Below are 21490 nucleotides of genomic sequence, written 5' to 3'. Positions count from 1 at the left end.
TGAGACCCAGCTGGTCAGTTCATTACTCACAGTCGTTAAGGTAAGGTTGTGCTTCCTCCTGAACTCCCACTTCAACTGCAAGATATCGTCCATCTTTTGATCGATGATCTCCATTGGGTCATCAGTGCTGTTTGTAATATACGTACAGCACTTCACACCATATTGAGTTGCCAGAGTAACACAGTACCCACCTGTCACGGCTGTGACCTAATTAAGGACCATTCTGTGCTGAATCAGTTCCTTCTTGTAATCTTGTAACTCCCTTCCCGTATACCTGAAGGTGTCGTCATACATCTCAGTGATATTATCTATCAAGTTCGCTAGCGCATGGATATGCCTATAATTTATAGTTCCTCTGGCAGTACAGGTAATGTCTAATGCGAGAAGGAACTGAATCCCGGTGGATTCGTGGATCAAATCAGAGGCTGCGTGCTCTGCCCTATCTATGAGGTGTCTCTTGATGATGTGTTCATAGTGAGTATGAGTATAAGGAGCCTGAGCACTGCGGTGAACGTCTTTCATTTTATCATGGGTTATGCTCATGACCTCCGGTAGTACTCTCCCAATATAACACAATCCCTCTGAGCTCGGGGCAAGCCACTTGTACGCCTTCCTCCCACATATGAAATAGGCATCATCTGGGAGAACATAGGGTACAAAATATAACATCACCATATTACAAATTTTCCATGTAAAGAAACCAATCCCTAGTTCTCCCATCGGCTCAGTACAAGTATCGGGCTGGATGATATGAGCACAATACCCTGACGATACTTTTCCAACCCACATGGTCTTGCTTCCACGGGTATACCTATACCGAAAATACCTCCCACTGTTGGCTATTTGGCGTACAAGTTCAGAGTCTATGGGTATCCTATCAGCTCTGTGTGAAAAGGTCATTGTCTGGTTATTCCACGTTACTTCCCAATTTCCCGGTTTTCGGTAATTGGAAATATTAAAACACAATAAGGACCTGTCTACATGATACTGGTGGAGCTTCAAACTAGGGGGCCTAGAGATATTGAATTTCTTGTCCACCGGTCTCCCACTTTGCAATTCGAGTACCTCATCTATTGCTAAAGGGTATGGTACTAATCCTGACTTACTCTGACCTAGAGGTACTTGTGAGCACACCCAGCATTCTGTCTGGTTTAAGACCTTACCCACTAGTGAGTGGTAATCACTCAACAGATGGCGGTCCATGTCGATATTAAGGTTGGACTGGCATCTCTGGATGCACCCATCCTCTACTATATTCTCACAATTCCTACAAATACAATATTCATCAGACAATAACCCTTCACAGTGCCTCCGAGCTCCCTGACTACCAGAGCGCTTACTGATGCCAGCCTTTACTAGAGTGATGTGCTGCTCCTGAGAACCTACAAATTCATACTCGCCATCAGAACCCATTCCAGATCCCTGCTCGACCTCTCTGGGACCCTCACCAAAACAAACTGTCCTGATCAAAACCAGAATTACTAACAGAACCCGAAACGCAGTCTCTTGTGATCGATCCATTTCGTTAGCGGAAAGGGGGAAAATAAGAATGAGAAAAGAAAGAAAAATGCAGGGGGAGGTGAAAAAAGAAAATGGTGCGACAACCGTTCAGATCTTGTTGCTCTCTGTGCTCAGATGCCCTTCAACAGTCCTGCCTCTCAACTTTCCCGGAACAAACACTCCAGTGATACGAGATTCTCTACACTCTGCTCGTTGTCATGAGTTCTCTTCGGGTCAGCGACCTTCTTGCAGTGGGACGAGTGGACCCTGTCACAATCCTGACTGTAGGTTTTATATTTGGTGACTTACCCCTGCCATCTGTCCTGGATCCTGTGTCTTTTCACTCACAGAGTTAAACAGCTTGTCAGCACTATGAGTTTTCCTGAGTTCTCTGCCTGAGAGGTAATAGTTAATTAGCTCCACCTGTGGTGATCTCCTGTGTGAGGCTGAATTCAGTAATCTGAACTTTAGGTCTAAAAGCAAGCATCCTGTGTTTTGCAGAAGTTCAGGCTTCAGTGTTCTCTCGGCCTGCTAGGCCTCATTCTACATCACAGCCTTGGCTAGAGTAGTCACATGACAGTGACTGTTCACCTGACCCAGAGTTGTTCAATCCTCTGCCAGCCTGAGACTCTCTGCATCACCTAATCCTGCTCACCAATCACCAAGGACCAGGAAGTTTAAATCAGGAGGCTGAGTTAGAAACTGGGCCAGTTCCTCGTGTCACACACAGCTTTGTGTGAGTCTTCAAGCTGAGCTCTCTAAAGGTAATCTTTGTACCTAAGTTCCTGTGGAAACTCTGTTCCCTTGTTACCGTTTGGTTTACTTTTGTGTTGCCATTGATTTCACCATTTCCATGAGTCTCAATTTAAAGGCACAGTACTGAATTCCGTATTCTCCACTGAAAACCACAGCTGTCGTGTTTCAGTTTTACTGCTGTTGTAGTTGTGATCTCCAGAGCTCCCGTATCCCTGTGGCTTCTGTGTCTCTGCACCTCCGTGCCTCAGTACCTCCGTGCCTCAGTACCTCAGTACCTCCGTGCTTCCAGCATCTCCGTGACTCAGTACCTCCGTACCTCAGTACCTCCGTGCTTCCAGCATCTCCGTGACTCAGTACCTCCGTGCTTCCAGCATCTCCGTGACTCAGTACCTCCGTGCCTCAGTACCTCAGTACCTCCGTGCTTCCAGCATCTCCGTGACTCAGCACTTCGTGCTTCCAGTACCTCTGTGCTTTCGGCATCCCGTGCCTCAGCACCTCCGTGCTTCCAGCATCTCCGTGCCTCAGTACCTCCGTGCTTTCAGCACCCCGTGCCTCAGCACCTCCGTTCCCCCCAGCATCTTCGTGCCTCCAGCACCTCGTGCCTCCAGCACCTCCGTGTCTCTACGCACCCCAGTGTCTCTACGCACCCCAGTGTCTCTACGCACCCCAGTGTCTCTACGCACCCCAGTACCTCCAAGCACCTCAGTGCGTCCAAGCACTTCCGTGCCTCCAGTACCTCTGTGCTTTCAGCATCCCGTGCCTCAGCACCCCAGTGTCTCTACGCACCCCAGTGTCTCTACGCACCCCAGTGTCTCTACGCACCCCAGTACCTCCAAGCACCTCAGTGCGTCCAAGCACTTCTGTGCCTCCAGTGCCTCTGTGCTTTCAGCATCCCGTGCCTCAGTACCTCGTGCCTCCAGCACCTCGTGCCTCCAGCACCTCCGTGTCTCTACACACCCCAGTGTCTCTACGCACCCCAGTGTCTCTACGCACCCCAGTGTCTCTACGCACCCCAGTACCTCCAAGCACCTCAGTGCGTCCCAGCACTTCCGTGCCTCCTAGTACCTCAGTGTCTCCAAGCGCCTCCGCGCCTCCTAGCACCTTAGTTTCTCCAAGCATCTCAGTGTCTCCAAGCAACAGTGCACTTTAGCACAGTTGTACCTGGTATCTTCACTGATTCATCAGCACCTTTCCAGTTCTGTCTTTCAGGAGACCTTCAGCGTCCACACGTGCCTCCTGTCTGCCGACCTAATCCTGCATGAGGAGAACCTAGATTCGGCCATCTCTGCTGCGGTTCCTCTTCCCAGTCACCGGAAGAAACCCCGAGTTCACAACACTCCCAAACCAGGTCAGTGGTAGTATTCATATAATCCTCCAGTCGCCCGCACAGACTTCACTAACACCGGGTTCACAAAACCACAGTCATGACAGTAGGAACTGGTCACATGGACCCGGCTGAAAGTGTTTGTCTGACGCAAGACCTCCTAAGCAATATTGCAGGACGCTTGGAAGGTCTGGAGTCGACTCAGCATCAATTAGCACAGTGTCTGCAGCGGAATTCTTTCTCCAGAGATTCTCTGACCTTCTGCACTAAGACTCCTGACCAACTGCAGATTTTCTTCCAGATGTTATTACAGTTACAAGAACTTTTGTCTAGTATTCTTTCTGTGATGCCTGATCTCTTCAGGAATACTACCAACGTTGTTGATCCTGTTTTGTCCCATCCAGTTAATAGAGTCTCTTCCTCTGTGCAAGGAAAAGTTGTTCATCAGAGCTATCCACGGCCCAAACTCTCTGAAGCTGAACGTCAGCGGCGTAGGGAGCTACACCTCTGTCTTTACTGTGGAAATTCCAGTCATTTTGTTAAAGACTGCATTCTTCGTAAGCCAGGGAATGGTGACAAATCTCAGTATCACAGTGCTCATGTCTACAAGTCATCCACAGTAGCCGATCCTGCTACTGCTGACGGGGGTATCAAGATGGCTACTCTGAAAGAGACTCAAATTTATGACTGGGGTCCGGTGATTAAAAGACCTTATCCCAAGTTGGATGTCCAGAGAAGAATGTTTAAGCCATTTAGAGTCACAGAGGAGTCCGTGTCTTCAGCCCAAGGAGGGGCGTCCGTGTCTTCAGCCCCAGGAGGGGCGTCTTCAGAGTGTCCAGCCCCAGGAGGGGCGTCTTCAGAGTGTCCAGCCCCAGGAGGGGCGTCTTCAGAGTGTCCAGCCCCAGGAGGGGCGTCTTCAGAGTGTCCAGCCCCAGGAGGGGCGTCTTCAGAGTGTCTAGCCCCAGGAGGGGCGTCCGTATCTCCAGCCCCTGTGAGGGGTTCAAAGGGTCCAGCCCCAGAGAGTCTACAGAGTGCTGCCCAGCCAGAGAGTCTACAGAGTGCTGCCCAGCCAGAGAGTCTACAGAGTGCTGCCCAGCCCCGTGAAGTGGGGGCTCTTGCCTCAGCCCAGCCCCGTGAAGTGGGGGCTCTTGCCTCAGCCCAGCCCCGTGAAGTGGGGGCTCTTGCCTCAGCCCAGCCCCGTGAAGTGGGGGCTCTTGCCTCAGCCCAGCCCCGTGAAGTGGGGGCTCTTGCCTCAGCCCAGCCCCGTGAAGAGGGGGCTCTTGCCTCAGCCCAGCCCCGTGAAGAGGGGGCTCCTGCCGGTCCAGCAATACTCCAGGCCCTGCCTGGTCAGTCCGTTCCGGTTCCAGCTGGTCCATCGATACTCCAGGACCAGCCTGGTCAGTCTCCTTTGGCTCCAGCCAATTCAAGTATCCTCGGATCTAATCCAGTCCTACTCGTCCAGCCAGAGATTTCTCCAGTTTCAGTCTGTTCAAACTCATCTGGACTCAAACCGATTCCAAGCATTGGTCCGAGTAAAGAACTTTTGTCAGTTGGTCCCAGTAAAGGACTTCCACCATCTAGTTCTAAAATTAGACTTCAGTCTGTCTCTGATTCTGTTTCCTCGTCTTCCAGCTTTGAGTCCACAACTTCTGCAGGGAAATCTAATACATCTTCTCATCAATGTCAGAATAATTCTGCTGTAGCCACCAAAGTCAAGAAAATTCCCAAGGCTACTCACTTAAAGTCTGAATGTGCTACAGAGCCGGATACCGATCTGAGTACAGTTTTCTCAGCTTTGTCCCTAAGCTTGTCTGAGCAACCTAATGTTCCATCTGCTGATTCGGATAAAGGACATCAGACTAATATTGCTGAGAAGGATACTGATGTTGCTTTCTCAATCCAGTCATCAGAGTCATTTGCCTCAGTCGCAGACGCGAGTGTCGCAGCTTCAGGGGAAATTACTAGCATCACCATCCAGAATGAGATTTCAAGTGACTTTTCAGTCTCATTTGAGGATTCCAGTGAGGCAACTTCAAAAGGATATTTTCTCATCAATGTCGGGATAATTCTGCTGTAGCATCTAAAGTCAAAAAAAATACCAAGGCTATTGACCTAATGTCTGAATGTGTACCTCAGTCTAATGTTTCAGTGACATCTGTTTCCTTGAGTCCAATTTCATCCTCCACTCAGTCTTCTGAACATTCAGCCAATGCTCCGTTTTTTGACTCCTTGCTTTCTGAGCAAGATAATGCCTTGATGAACCAATACCTTAAGAATTTCAGTGATGCCAAGAATTGGGGAACTGTACAAAGACAACAGCCTGTTGATTTAAGAGTTGGTTATGTTTCCATTGATTCCACTCCAAGTTCCTTGTGTTATTCTGAACTTGTTAATGCAGCTTACAAAACGGATGTAGTTACTCCCAAAGAAGACTGGTATCTTCCAATAGACTTGGACTCAGACTCTGAATTTGATTCAGTTCATGATTCTACTCCTTTCCTGGGAGGTCCCATTCGTTCCTGTTATACTTTAACGCATGAAGAGGATCCAGAATTACCAAAAAACTCTACAGGTCTCGGTATGAAAAGTCCTCACTATAGAACAAGAATTAATTTAAGCCTCAGTGGAGTGCTAGCTTCAAAAGCACAATCCTCTCGTACTACTAATCTAGGAAAGAAACCTTCTACAGTTTATTCCTCAGTCCTTTCAGATGAAGGAAATTCCAGTTTTGTCAATGATGGATGGTCTACCTGTTCTGAAGATGAAGATCAGGAAGACTTCTAAAGAATCCAGCTTAAGCTTTGTTTCTGGACCCTCTGGTTTCCACTTTTTAGAAGCTTTGTGTACAAGTTATTCATCAAGTTCCTCTAAGATTCAAGATGGGTGTCCGGAGTCCACCCTTGAAGAGGGGGATACTGTCACAATCCTGACTGTAGGTTTTATATTTGGTGACTTACCCCTGCCATCTGTCCTGGATCCTGTGTCTTTTCACTCACGGAGTTAAACAGCTTGTCAGCACTATGAGTTTTCCTGAGTTCTCTGCCTGAGAGGTAATAGTTAATTAGCTCCACCTGTGGTGATCTCCTGTGTGAGGCTGAATTCAGTAATCTGAACTTTAGGTCTAAAAGCAAGCATCCTGTGTTTTGCAGAAGTTCAGGCTTCAGTGTTCTCTCGGCCTGCTAGGCCTCATTCTACATCACAGCCTTGGCTAGAGTAGTCACATGACAGTGACTGTTCACCTGACCCAGAGTTGTTCAATCCTCTGCCAGCCTGAGACTCTCTGCATCACCTAATCCTGCTCACCAATCACCAAGGACCAGGAAGTATAAATCAGGAGGCTGAGTTAGAAACTGGGCCAGTTCCTTGTGTCACACACAGCTTTGTGTGAGTCTTCAAGCTGAGCTCTCGAAAGGTAATCTTTGTACCTAAGTTCCTGTGGAAACTCTGTTCCCTTGTTACCGTTTGGTTTACTTTTGTGTTGCCATTGATTTCACCATTTCCATGAGTCTCAATTTAAAGGCACAGTACTGAATTCCGTATTCTCCACTGAAAACCACAGCTGTCGTGTTTCAGTTTTACTGCTGTTGTAGTTGTGATCTCCAGAGCTCCCGTATCCCTGTGGCTTCTGTGTCTCTGCACCTCCGTGCCTCAGTACCTCCGTGCCTCAGTACCTCAGTACCTCCGTGCTTCCAGCATCTCCGTGACTCAGTACCTCAGTACCTCCGTGCTTCCAGCATCTCCGTGACTCAGTACCTCCGTGCTTCCAGCATCTCCGTGACTCAGTACCTCCGTGCCTCAGTACCTCAGTACCTCCGTGCTTCCAGCATCTCCGTGACTCAGCACTTCGTGCTTCCAGTACCTCTGTGCTTTCGGCATCCCGTGCCTCAGCAACTCCGTGCTTCCAGCATCTCCGTGCCTCAGTACCTCTGTGCTTTCAGCACCCCGTGCCTCAGCACCTCCGTTCCCCCCAGCATCTTCGTGCCTCCAGCACCTCGTGCCTCCAGCACCTCCGTGTCTCTACGCACCCCAGTGTCTCTACGCACCCCAGTGTCTCTACGCACCCCAGTGTCTCTACGCACCCCAGTACCTCCAAGCACCTCAGTGCGTCCAAGCACTTCCGTGCCTCCAGTACCTCTGTGCTTTCAGCATCCCGTGCCTCAGCACCCCAGTGTCTCTACGCACCCCAGTGTCTCTACGCACCCCAGTGTCTCTACGCACCCCAGTACCTCCAAGCACCTCAGTGCGTCCAAGCACTTCCGTGCCTCCAGTGCCTCTGTGCTTTCAGCATCCCGTGCCTCAGCACCTCGTGCCTCCAGCACCTCCGTGTCTCTACGCACCCCAGTGTCTCTACGCACCCCAGTGTCTCTACGCACCCCAGTACCTTCAAGCACCTCAGTGCGTCCAAGCACTTCCATGCCTCCTAGTACCTCAGTGTCTCCAAGCGCCTCCGCGCCTCCTAGCACCTTAGTTTCTCCAAGCATCTCAGTGTCTCCAAGCAACAGTGCACTTTAGCACAGTTGTACCTGGTATCTTCACTGATTCATCAGCACCTTTCCAGTTCTGTCTTTCAGGAGACCTTCAGCGTCCACACGTGCCTCCTGTCTGCCAACCTAATCCTGCATGAGGAGAACCTAGATTCGGCCTTCTCTGCTGCGGTTCCTCTTCCCAGTCACCGGAAGAAACCCCGAGTTCACAACACTCCCAAACCAGGTCAGTGGTAGTATTCATATAATCCTCCAGTCGCCCGCACAGACTTCACTAACACCGGGTTCACAAAACCACAGTCATGACAGACCCAAGTCTCTCTTTTGGCGACCTTCAATGCTGTCGTGCTGGTTAACAAGACTTTGTATGGTCCTTCCTACCTGTCTATAAGGGAACCAGAGCGTAAGAAATTTCGAATCATCACATAATCCCAAGGCTCAATGTCATGACAATTACTGTTCGGTAGGTCAGGAGTCACCAGCTTTAAATTTCATTGTTGATTTCTCAGCTGCTGGCTCATCCCAACCAAATATTTCACAGTCACTTCATTATTACATTTCAAATCATCCTGGGGGTCTATCATTACATGAGGTTGTCGACCAAAAAGAATTTCAAAGGGTGATAAGTTAAGTGGAGACCTGGGAGTGGTTCTGATGCTATAAAACACTAGTGGCAAAGCTTCTGGCCACAACAATCCAGTTTCAGCCATTAATTTGCTCAGCTTGTTCTTAATAGTGCTGTTCACTCTCTCTACCTTTGCACTCGCCTGTGGACGGTACGGAGTATGCAGCTTGCTATTAATTCCAATCAGTTTGCACATGACCTGAAAGACTTCACCTGTAAAATGGGTACCCCTGTCACTTTCAATTATTCCAGGGATACCATATCTACAAACAAATTCCTGCACAATTTTCTTTGCAGTGAACGTAGCAGTATTTGTGGCAGCAGGGAACGCTTCTACCCAGTTGGAAAATACATCAATACAAACTAACACATATTTCAAATTCCTACAGGGTGGTAACTGTATGAAATCGATTTGTATTACCTGAAAAGGTCCGTCTGTAGGAGGGATATGGGATGGCTCTGTTGGTATTGTCTATCCAATATTCTTCCTCAAGCAAGTAAAACATGTCATTGCTCTCTTACCTGCATGAGAAGAGAATCCTGGCGCACACCAGTAGGCTCTTACCAACTTGCACATACCCTCTTTGCCCAGATGAGTCAGACCGTGTGCCGCCTCAGCTAGGCTTAGAAGATATGCTCTGGGGGCCACCGGCTTACCGTGTCCCCCTGTCCACAGTCCTGAGGACTCCTGGCCATACCCCTTTGCCCTCCAGACTACCTTTTCCTGAAGGGAACACAAATTTTACATTTTGATTAATTGTTGTGTGTTGATTGTGTTAAATGTCATCAGTGATGTGATGTTCATTTGTATGGGGGTGCTTGCTGCTGATTTAGCAGCTTCATCTGCCCGGCTGTTACCAAGTGAAATTGGGTCTTGGTTGTAAGTGTGTGCTTTGCACTTGATAACAGCCACTCTGTCTGGTTCCTGTATTGCTGTCAAAAGCCTTTTGATGTGGGACGCATGAACTACAGGTGTGCAAGCTGCAGTCATGAAATTTCTGAGGCACCATAGGGCCCCAAAATCATGCACTACTCCAAAGGCGTACCTAGAATCTGTGTATATATTAGCTGACTTACCCTTGGCCAATTCACACGCTCTGGTTAGGGCGACCAACTCAGCAACTTGTGCGGAGTGCGGTGGGCCCAGCGGTTCAGCTTCTATGATACCTTCGTCATCTACAACTACATATCTAGTGCACAAATCTCCCGATTCTGTTTGTCTGTGGCAACTACCGTCAGTGTAGAAGGTAAAGTCTACTCCTTCCAGTGAGTTGTCACTGATGTCAGGTCTCGCTGTGAAAGTCTGATTCAGGTATTCAATACAATCATGCATACCAGTGTCTGCACTAAATCCTCCTTCACCAACATTCTCATCCTCCACCCTTTGTGCCTGTCCAGGCACACTTGGCAAGTAAGTTGTAGGATTTAGTGAGCTGCATCTCTTAATGGTGATGTTTTCCGGGGCCATCAGTGATAATTCACACTTTGTAAACCGAGCAGATGAGACATGTCTGGTTTGGGCAGAGTTTAGTAAGGCTGATACTGCATGAGGTGTATGAATGGTCAGGTCATGTCCTAACACTACGTCCTCACTTTTACTTACCAGCAAAGCTATCGCTGCAACACTTCGCAAGCAAGTGGGTAGAGACCGCGCTACAGTGTACAACTGTGCACTGTAGTAAACTACCGGTCTGCTGGCATCACCATGTCTCTGAGTTAAAACCCCTGCCGCGCACCCCGCACTTTCTGTACCGTTCAATTCAAAGGGCTTCTCATAATCTGGCATACCTAATGCAGGTGCCTGTGATAGGCACTGTTTGAGTCTCTCAAACGCCAGTTCGGACTCATCTGTGTGCGAGATCCGTTCTGGTTTGTTCGAAGAGACCATTTCTTGCAAAGGTAAAGCCAGTATAGAGAACCCTGGAATCCAGTTTTGACAGTACCCACACATTCCAAGGAAAGTGCGGATCTGTTGCTGAGTTTGTGGCAGAGTCATGTCGCGAATCGCCTGTATTCTATCAGCAGTGAGGTGTCTAAGTCCTTGAGTCAAGCAATGTCCCAAATATTTGACCCTGATCCGGCACAGCTGCAACTTATCCTTTGAAACCTTGTGTCCCGTTTGGGAAAGATGAAACAGAAGCTGTTTCATGTCTTTCAAGGACGATTCGAGTGAGTCAGAACACAACAATAAGTCATCAACATATTGTATTAGTACTGATCCACTCTCAGGTTGAAAGGATTGTAAACAGTCATGCAAAGCATGGGGAAAAATACTTGGGCTGTCAATGAGACCTAGGGGGAGACGAGTCCAGGTGTACTGTACTCCCCTGTATGTGAAGGCAAAAATGTACTGGCTGTCAGGGTGAAGAGGGACAGAAAAGAAAGCAGAACAGAGGTCAATGACAGTGAAGAATTTTGCAGTAGAGGGAATTTGCATGAGGATGACAGCTGGATTGGGCACTACGGGGAATTGGCTCTCAACTATCTTGTTTATCCCCCTTAGATCCTGCACTAGCCTGTAACCCCTCCCCCCACTCTTTTTCACAGGGAAGATGGGACTATTGGCGGTGCTGGACGTCCTGACTAGGATGCCCTGCTGTAGCAGCCGCTCTATGATGGGGTACACTCCTAGTTCTACCTCTGGCTTCAGAGGATACTGAGGGATTTTTGGAGCTATCCTACCATCTTTTACTTGTACTACTACTGGAGCTACATTCACCATCAATCCAGTGTCTTGTCCATCTTTGGTACAAAGGGAACCCGGTATTTGTGAGATCATTTCCTCTACCTTTGATGGACACTTGTCTATAACAGTAGAATGCGACATTAGCCTTTGAGGGGTGTCTAATATATATCGCACTTCTCGAGCGTGGTTCTCAGGTATATCCAAGAAGACACCCTCAGGAGTACAATATATGACACACCGCATTTTACACAATAAGTCTCTGCCGAGTAGATTAGTCGGAGCCAATGCAGCCAACAGAAAAGAATGTTTGGTTTGCAAGAGCCCTATCGTAATCTATGCAGGTCTACTCAAAGGGTATTGTTGCACTGTTCCTGTTAGTCCCATTGCTGAAATCATTTTTCCCGTGGTCTTTATACCTGATGTGGAATTCAACACTGACCTGGCCGCCCCTGTATCTACAAGAAATGGTAATGGTACACCAGCTACATCAACCGTGACCTCAGGTTTGCTACCAAGGCTAGCAATCAATTTCACTGGCTGCAGACTACAGGTGTGGCCCAACCCCTATTGTATATTGGGACCCTCCCGCAGCGCATTGGCAGCTACAATATGTGAGGGGGTAGCTGAGAATTTTCGAAGGTCTGCCAATCTCTCCTTGGTGGGTACCTCCTTGTTTCCCCTACATGTGGCTTGTAATTTCTCCTAGGTGGTCCCTGATCCCAATTATGTGAATTGTAGTGTGATTCATATCCTGGTCTAGGGGGTCGGTATATGTTATGTGTACCTTTATTCCTACAGTCCCTTGCAAAATGTCCTTCCTTTTTACAATAGAAGCATATTATTGACCGTGACTTACCATCAGGGGTCTGGGGTTTTGGCTGATGTGGTTTTGTTGTAAGAGCATTTATACTTACTGTCATCAGCTTATCCGCCTGAGACTCCCTGTGCTTACTGATGTTCTGATCGTGCTCGATAGCGGACTCTCTCAATACAGCCACTGAGATACCTCTCCAGTTAGGTAGAGAGGTTTTTACCCTTGTTCTTAATGCCTCCTTTAACCCATCCATTAATACAGTAACAGATACCTCCCTGTGATGTGCATAATCTTTAATGTCCTCGATCCCAGTGTATCTAGCCATTTCCAGCAGTGTTCGATGGAAATATTCGGATGCCGTTTCACCTTCCTTTTGTCTTATGGAGAAAATTTTATTCCATTTGACAACAGTAGGGAAATACACTCCTAGTTGCAGATCGATTTGCTTTACGTTCTCCTGATTGTATTCATCAGTGAGAGGTACTTCTGCATCTAACTTACTGTCTGCTATGAATTTCGTGGTGTCAATATTTGAGGGTAAACAAACTCGTAGCACTGTTCACCAATCTTTATTTGTAGGCTCATGGGCGTTACCTAACTCTTTAATTAATCTCTGGCATCCGACTAGATCTTTTCTGGGATCGGGAAATTCAGACATAATTGACCTTAACTCTGCTCGGGACCATGGACAATGCATGGCAATGTTCCTGATGGGAGTTACTCCCTGATTGTTAGTTTTCCCATTGGGAACTGCAATTACCCTGACAGGATTGAATTCAATTACATCATTCTGGTTTGATTCTATAATGTGGGGAGCTATAGTTTCTGCATAATGTATGGTACCGTACTTACCTGTGGACACAACCTCACTTATCCCTCCGCTAGGGGGCCTTGCTACAACTCTTGATGGTTGGGCCATGCCCACCTGGGTGTCCTGTATGGTGGCTGCTAGAGAGAGTGCCGATATCGTGCTGGGCTCATCTTCCTGCTCACAATCCTGGGGAAAATTTAAAATGGGATACAGCTGGCAAGGGTTAGCGTTAGTACATTTATCAATCACATTCCTATCCTGTACCAATGCACCATTGCTTGTAGCCATTTTCTCCCCAACAATATATGGTGGTGGTGGTCGCCATTGTTTTCCCGCTAGGTTTGGAACCTGTTGCACAAGCTAATTCCCTTTGCATCTCCCCCTCTTGCTGCCATAAATTTAAACAATCTGTATGTCTAATCCTTTGTTTTCTGGATTTTATCAGACATATCCTTATCCTTAAGTTCTGCAATACCTCCGGTTCAAAGCTGCCCACCTTAGGGAATGGTACCCTATCTTTGTCAGTCATACGTACCCATTCATTGCAAAAAGCCTTCGTGTGTGAACCATATTTTTCACACATAATAAACCTCGCTAACCCTCTCGGCCGCGGCACTTCAGCCTGAACCCTGGCTAAACGTCCCTTAGTTGAGCAACTGGCTCCCATAATTGTGGGCCTTTTCCCACAAACACCAAAATACTCAATATAAGGTGACAGTGAAAGTTCTCCGAGCGCTTCCACCCACTCTCGCCCACGTTGGCCAGTACTACCATACACTGTCGATAGCGAAGGCGATGTACCCAACCTAGGGCCACTAATTGACCTATATTTACTGGAAGTTTTTAGGAATAACTTACCCTTTCCAGTAAAGTATCTGTCGTTGGAGATTTTCCTGAGAGAGACCAGCGAAATCTCCCTTTATGCACTTGTACACAAATCACGCTTGCGTATGCTGTACACAGCGCTAATGATACCGTGATTTTACGCAAAAGCTCGTAAAAGGGAAATCAAGTTGCACTATATATTGCACCCACAAACGCGCGGTCCAATCGCACAGCGTATAGGTACTTGTTACCTATCTGCCGTACGACCACTGGAATCGAATCACAAGCTGTGAAACCTCAGCCGGAGCGTATCAAAATAACTACATGGGTCACAATTCACAAATCCCTACCACGCTCCTGTGCAAGTCTCCTCATGACTTACGTATTTCAATCTATATTAACGTGAGTCAGCCGCCTCATGCCACCAAGCCTCCACTCGCTTGGTGTACCACGGGACTCGATTTCCGGGGTTCAAATCCACTCACTCCGCTTTCGCTCACTCAAATACAATTTGTTTTTCTGTACACAAAATTTTCACTTGTTCAGATTGGCAGCTTTACCCCCAGGGGCAATACAGTTTAAACAAAAGTTTTATACTAATCTGCTTTAGAAACCGGATAGTTTTGTGCTATTGCAGCATAGCTACTGTCCCACCTTTGAACTAAACTACACTATTGTATAATTTGTACTTAGCGCCCGCACTCTTACGCACTTTGTGTGAACACGCGACCGTGCGTGTCTTTTACGCTGCGTGCGCAGTCCTGTACTTTGTCCGAGACACGTGTACAAAACCGTGCGTCCGCAATAAAACAAATCCCACAGCTCTATAAATGTGAACAATACTAATTACTATTGCCCACTAGACACAACTTGTTCTGTATAAACTTTTATGCAGACCTGCGTTTGTGTCTTTACACTTACTTCCTTAAAATACTGTTATTTTAGTTTTAACTATATAGCAACAAATGTATCCTATTTCACTCAGATCTAAATGAATGCAATAATCTATCATTTAAATGATATGATTCAGATTGGATAGCTATCTTGCAGAACATACACTGATATAAATATACACATAATTATAATAATATTGTATATATGTATCATTCACTAGCCTTCTATGTGACACCTTACCTCTTATTTGTATATCAAAGCTATTTGCTTTTCACTGCTAAAAAAAAAGGAGTTACACAGGTTAATTTGCATTTCAATGGCTATCCTCCCTAGTAAGCAGATTCTACAAGTCTTGGAAGGAAAAAAGAAAAAAAAAGCCAAAACCCTTTCTTTCCTTTTTCTATCTGTGTGCAATTTCTTACACCAAGCCAAGCATTTATCTCACCATTTACTCTCACTAGGCCCAATTGAAACTATTTGTAACTGACTATGGCATGGGTTAAATAAATGCATTGGTAACTCATAAATGGTGCTTGATGTGACAACGGAAACTGATTGTTCTGAGCAGACTGAAAATCAGCTATTTAGAAAATGACCTTCCTAAAATGGCCACTGCTCCTCCCCCTTCCACATCCATGAGGTTTACACAAAATGGTGGACAGGCCATGTGGTTAGTCCAAAATGGAGGACAGACAATGTGGCTTCCTTTGTCACACAGAAATCCCAAATCATACAAGCACCAGAAGTTATTTTAGGCCTGAGTTTAAAAAAAAAAAAACTATATCAAGGCTATGCAGCAACTTTTAAATGTACTTTTAAATCTACTGAACAGATAAACAATCCAATCTGAATCAAACACAATATGACTTATTTGAACTTTGTTTTGCAACAATGTGAGAGGGTATGCAAAGTATCAGTGCACTTTTGTGTATGCTTTTTGGCGCCAAAAAAATTCACAGATTTTTAAATAGCTTTTTTCCTGTGTTTTATGGGTTCTACCAGCACCTCTGCAGACCATACAGAGCAGACGCCATCTAATCAGCACACAAGTAGGGTTTTCAGTGTATCCATCGACCAAGAAAAGGTTACGTAGGATAACTTGTCCGCCCTTTGCTGATAGATTAAGTCTGCTGTGACCTGTTAGGCTGTGAGTATGTGGAAACTGGACGATGCTCCCAATTGTAAATGCTGATTTACATACAGGACTAAAAGCAACACTTTAAAAAGACATTTCATACACTTTAAATGGAGCCGCTGCGGCTGCTATACTTAGTCCTCAACTTACGTACTTATTACACCATTAGCGTACAGAGCCCCGTACCATGTACGTACTTTGCATACAAACGCCGCGCTGGCTGTACAAAGTACACTTAGTGCGTACACACTCAAAGATACACCGTGAACCCTTAACAGCTATGCATGCGATAGTAATACACTTATAACCTTAGCAGGGAAAGGAAAACACGACACCAGTTTGTATTTAAAATGCCGGGTTCCGACACCACAACATATTATTACTGAAAGGGGGTTACAATAACAAAGCAATACAATACAAAAGAATAATGGCTACAGTCAATGGTACATACGTGTTTGGTTTTCGCCGCGCTACCCAGTCTGGTTTCTCAGTCATTTAGATAGATAACCTTTAGAGTCTTTTGTGTGACCAGGCCTGCAGCTGGCTCCTTTATACAATCTTCCAAAACTTAACACAATGGATACTGTAATCTCTTTGTCCATTGGACACAGGGATGGTCATTTACAGTACAGGAAAGGTCATAGGTTGGTTTGAATAGTTGGGCGATGTCTGTTCCAGATGCACTTGTGGGTGGTCTCCTCTGGGTTCCCGCCGCATACCTAATGTACAGTAAATACAGTTTATATCTATATTCTGCTCCTGCACATAACTATTCGCAGGAACGTGCGATCTTCTGCAAACCAACACCGGAATATTACCTTTAAAATACCCTACAGCTGGATACCAAACACCACCTTATAACCTTGTTCTGTCCCCTCCTATCCTGTAAAGGTGAATCCCTTTGTTCTGATACCATTTAAACTGTTGTAACTTGCTGGTGTGGTGCTGGGAGACTATGTGTACATTGTGCACTATTTGGATTAAATATGTAATGTGTTTTGATGGCTTTTCCATGCGTTCACAAACTCTACCGTAAATACTCATACCACGCGCTAATGCGCAGGACCGCGGGAGTGACCATACGCAAACTGCAAATATGCGCACGCACGGCAGAACAAGAACACGCACGGAGGCCATCTGTGTGTAGTTTGTACGTGATGCGTGTACTGCAATATTTTTCGCCTTTGACATACTCCACTCACTGGGAGGAGTTTTGTGAAATGACACGGTTGCACTGTAACGTCACGATGCAATTAGAGTAGAGGGAGTCGGTAATAGCAGCATTCAAGTACCGTGGCGAGCATCCCGTGCAATCACATGGCTCGTCCGCCACTAAAAACTTCACTGATTAGTGAGAATGTCAGATGTATGATTTTCCAGATCTACAGTCTAGCCCAGCCCTGCCATCATGGGTTACTGCGGGCACAGCTGTCCTGGGCCCGGCCTCTCTAACGCCGCCGCCTTTGTTCGCCCGCAGGCTCTATTGAAAATGTCCCTCTTAAAATGGCCACTGCCTTAGAGAAGACAGTTATTAAACATACTAGAGGAGGCTGTAGGCGAAAGCCCTCAGTCACTCACTGACTGACTGATCACTAATTCTCTTACTCCCCGATATGTTAGGAAGCTGAAATTGAACATAGGTATTCTTCAGGTGGGAAATAGGAAAACTACATAATAAGAATTTTAATAAACCTCCCCTAAGGGAATGAACAGGGGGTTGACATAATGATGTCATTACTGAGGCGTGGCTTGCGTTGTGTGAACAATAACGCTCAAACGGACAATCGGAACAAAATTTGGACTGCACCTCCAGTGTGTAGAATTTAATAAACTACAAAAATGGTTCCGTCACATTTTACCTGCTTTTTTTTATCTGCTACATGTGCTCCTCGGGTAACGTCAAGAACCAAGGATTAATTTTTACTTACATTTAAACGTCTCAAATTTACATCTCTATAGATTTACCAAATTTGACGGGACAGACCTAACTTATCTATAGTCTTTTCTGATATTAGATCCTAGGGAGCAAATAAAAAGTAATTCTACTGTATATCTGACATATCATTCCCACTCACCAGTGACTACAGCCCACTCTCCATATTGCCTTATAATTCTGGCGTTGCTAAACAGACACTGGCAGATCTGCTGCACCAGACTATAACACCCACACAGGAGTTTCAGGCCTTTCCAAACTATGTATCCAGCTCCCACCATCTCCAGGGTCTCCTTCTGATTGTAGCAGAACTGTGACACCTCCTGCATTAGTGATACAGAGACACTTCTTACAGCAATCACCATCTCCTTTGCAATGCAAACAGGCATCTAAAATGACAACAAATGGGATAGTATTAGTGGAAGTGATCAAAATTTCTGTAAAATGCTGGTAGTGATTGTAATTTACTTTAAGTATAGAACTGTCAGGTTCTATTAAACATGAGATAAACCTGCCCTTAACCCATTACTATCACATCAGGTTTTATGGCAAGTTGCTCAAATCAATGTATTGGTCCATCACAGGTGGGGCTAATCTAGACAAGAAAATCACAGAATCCCACCCGCAATACCATACTGGACCAGAAATTGAGATTTACATCCTATATAATAGTAGAAATGCAGAGATCTCAGCTACATGTATTTGCAATATATATTTGACTTAAGATTCACAGTTTCCAAATGGGAAAGGAGAACCTTCAATGGGCTTGACAGACAACTGCAACCATGCAGAACCCGGTATCCGTTCACATGGTCGACCATGTTATGGTCGACAGTCATTAGGTCGACCACTATTGGTCGACATTGACATGGTCGACATGGACACATGGTCGACACATGAAAATGGTCAACACATGAAAGGTCGACACATGAAAAGGTCGACATGAGTTTTTAAATTTTTTTTCTTTTGGGGAACTTTTCCATACTTTATGATCCACGTGGACTACGATTGGAACGGTAATCTGTGCCGAGCGAAGCGGTAGCGGAGCGAAGGCACCATGCCCGGAGCATGGCAAGCGAAGCGAGCCATGCGAGGGGACGCGGTGCACTAATTGGGGTTCCCAGTCACTTTACGCAAAAAACGACACCAAAAAAAAGTAAAAAAACTCATGTCGACCTTTTCATGTGTCGACATTTCACGTGTCGACCATTTTCATATGTCGACCATGTGTCCATGTCGACCATGTCAATGTCGACCAATAGTGGTCGACCTAATGACTGTCGACCATAACATGGTCGACCATTCATACCGGAACCGCAGAACCCCCACTGCTGCATCTGGGGCATGAGAAATGGGATGGAGACAGAAAAAAAAATGGTAATAGATGTCCTCAGTTCCAAAGTGGAAACAAGGACACGGGTGACAAGTGTAACTACAGTAATTTCCACTCTGGCCACATGCCCCATCTGAGAGACAAGACTGGCACCTACGTGATGGAGAAGGAATCATCAGACACTACTAATGGCAAAGTCTATTCCCTAAAGACAACGGAGAGACTTGATTGTGTCTTTTCATAAACTCTGTTGATTTTGCAGGCAAATTATCCATGGACACACTCTTTATATTATAGAAGTTGCTCTCTGACATTAAATCCCTTTGTTAGGTAGCGCTCTGGTGGTCACCCAGCAGGACTGTAATCAGCATTCTTTGAGGCACGTTTATTAAAAAAATGTGGATGACCCCCCAAAAATACTTATGGCTGCATATCATGGCAATAAGCAATTTTCTTTCAAGTGAATGTACCTATGTAAGTTGCATACACAGTGCAAATACTGTATATTAATGGGGGGGGGGGGTATCCAATTAGATGTGATGATGCAGTGTCGCAATATTTTATCGCATTTGCGTTAACTAGGTATCCAATTAGCTGGGTAAAGCTATTGGCGAAAGGTCTCCAATAAGGGTTTATCACAGGTTTCTCTTAACCATCTCTGAACAGGTGATAAGTAGCGAAAAATCCCTATTTTAGGGTTAAAAACTTAAAATATGGGGATTTGGTTCAGAACCCCTGGGACACCCCCCTGAGTGACTTATGTTTTTAATTATTTTTAATTGGCCAATAATGACATATTTTTTGGGGGTACAAAAAAATGCAAAGGTATGGAAATTGGGGTACAAGGTATGGGACAGGTATATTGGGGTGCTTTGTGAGTGGGACAAGTGTTTTTAGCAGTGCAGGTGGGAGTAATCTGTCTGTTTCCACATTTTTAAAAGTCCCCTAAAATATCCAAAATATAGACTTAAACCCATTTTTATGTACCCCAAATTTAATGAGAGCACTTATTTTGCTAAAAAAAATAGCTTTATCGCATTTTTTCCACATTTGTAAACAAAATATGCAAATAACAGCCGTTTGACCCAATTAAATTACACCAAATAGTTTTATTATGGCCACTAATAGACTTCTAGAATGTTTTCCTATATTAGTTTGGCTTTTTGGGGGATACAGGCAGATTTCCACATTTTCTCATATACTTATCAGTTTGTTTGTTTTTAATTATCGCGCAAATCCAGTTATCTCCATATTGGAATAGGATAGTTGTAAAAAACCGAAGCGCGCAATCTGCAATAAGCTGTTTTTTGGGAGATAGGCGTGCTAACTTTAGATGCGACCGTGGATCGCATTATATCGCAGCTAATTGAATACTCCCCTATGACTGGCATCACAAACAGTCTTCAGGAGAGGGAATGCAAAATCTCTCCATTGAGGGTAATGGGCTAGTGCCATTTGAAGATGGCGTTAGGCCATGCATACGAGTTCTAGAAAACTATGCTTTGTGGATTCTGTTAGAAAATTATAGCGATGACTGATGTGAGGTCTGGTAACCAGAAAGCAGGAGATATTTCAGATATCGCCTATTTTCTCTCTTGCTACATTCCAGTGACACTTTATTCTGCCCTTAAACATGGGGAAACAGCAATTTCCATACATTTTTAAGGACAGAATTGCTTTATAAATAGACCCCTGTGTCTTCAACTGCATCTTCAGGACTCTTCTTGCTCCGAAAAACTGCTCTTCAGGCAACTCCATGTTGTCTGGCAGGAACAATGGGTGTAATTCAGAGTTGTTAACAGTTTTTGCTAAATTAGCAATAACTACTAAGGATCAAATCCCATGCTGGGGTCTGCCCAGCACAGGGCAAGGCTGCCCAGCATGTATGGCGCTGCCCTGCGATGCAATTGCAATTCAATTGAGATTGCACCGCTGCCAAGTTTCCAATTGCAGGAAATGCAGGTGATGTCATCGGGCCGCCCCGAAAATGGCCATGATACGCCTGCTTTTCCTGCTTCACTCCCCCCAATGCTGCGTTGGTGCCCCCCAAATGCCCGCTGCCTTTCAATCATTTTGTGAAATCATCATTCCAGGTTGCAATCGCATAATTAAAGCCAGCACACTTGCGATGCGGCAACGGCGCATGCGCAGACAGCCAAAAAGCACTTGTTTGCAATTTTCTCAAGACTGCATTCATCTCAGAATAGCCCCCAATGTTTATATATCCAGCTGCAGGACTGGGGCTGCTAGCCACCTACTTATATATTACTGCTCATCATTTTTTTGTCACATGATATTTTGTCTTGACTTTTTTAAGTTTGTTGGGAGTAAAAGGCCAGATATTAATGAACTGCCATTCTACCAATACCA

At 45.7% G+C, this 21490-nt stretch overlaps 1 protein-coding gene across 1 annotated transcript in view; it reads right to left on the bottom strand.

Annotated features, from left to right (window-relative positions):
• The window catches only part of LOC134968733 (inactive hydroxysteroid dehydrogenase-like protein 1), a 55939-nt gene that overhangs the window by 31567 nt on the left and 2882 nt on the right, over positions 1-21490 (bottom strand). The window contains exon 2 of the mRNA XM_063944232.1: positions 17930-18176. Within this exon, the coding sequence (XP_063800302.1) occupies positions 17930-18176 (247 nt within the window). The remainder of the gene's footprint in view (positions 1-17929; positions 18177-21490) is intronic.

Source organism: Pseudophryne corroboree, chromosome 11, assembly GCF_028390025.1.
Source record: "Pseudophryne corroboree isolate aPseCor3 chromosome 11, aPseCor3.hap2, whole genome shotgun sequence".
Lineage (NCBI taxonomy): Eukaryota > Metazoa > Chordata > Amphibia > Anura > Myobatrachidae > Pseudophryne > Pseudophryne corroboree.
Note: the sequence above shows the minus strand (reverse complement) of the source record. Positions and strands in the feature narration are given on the sequence as shown.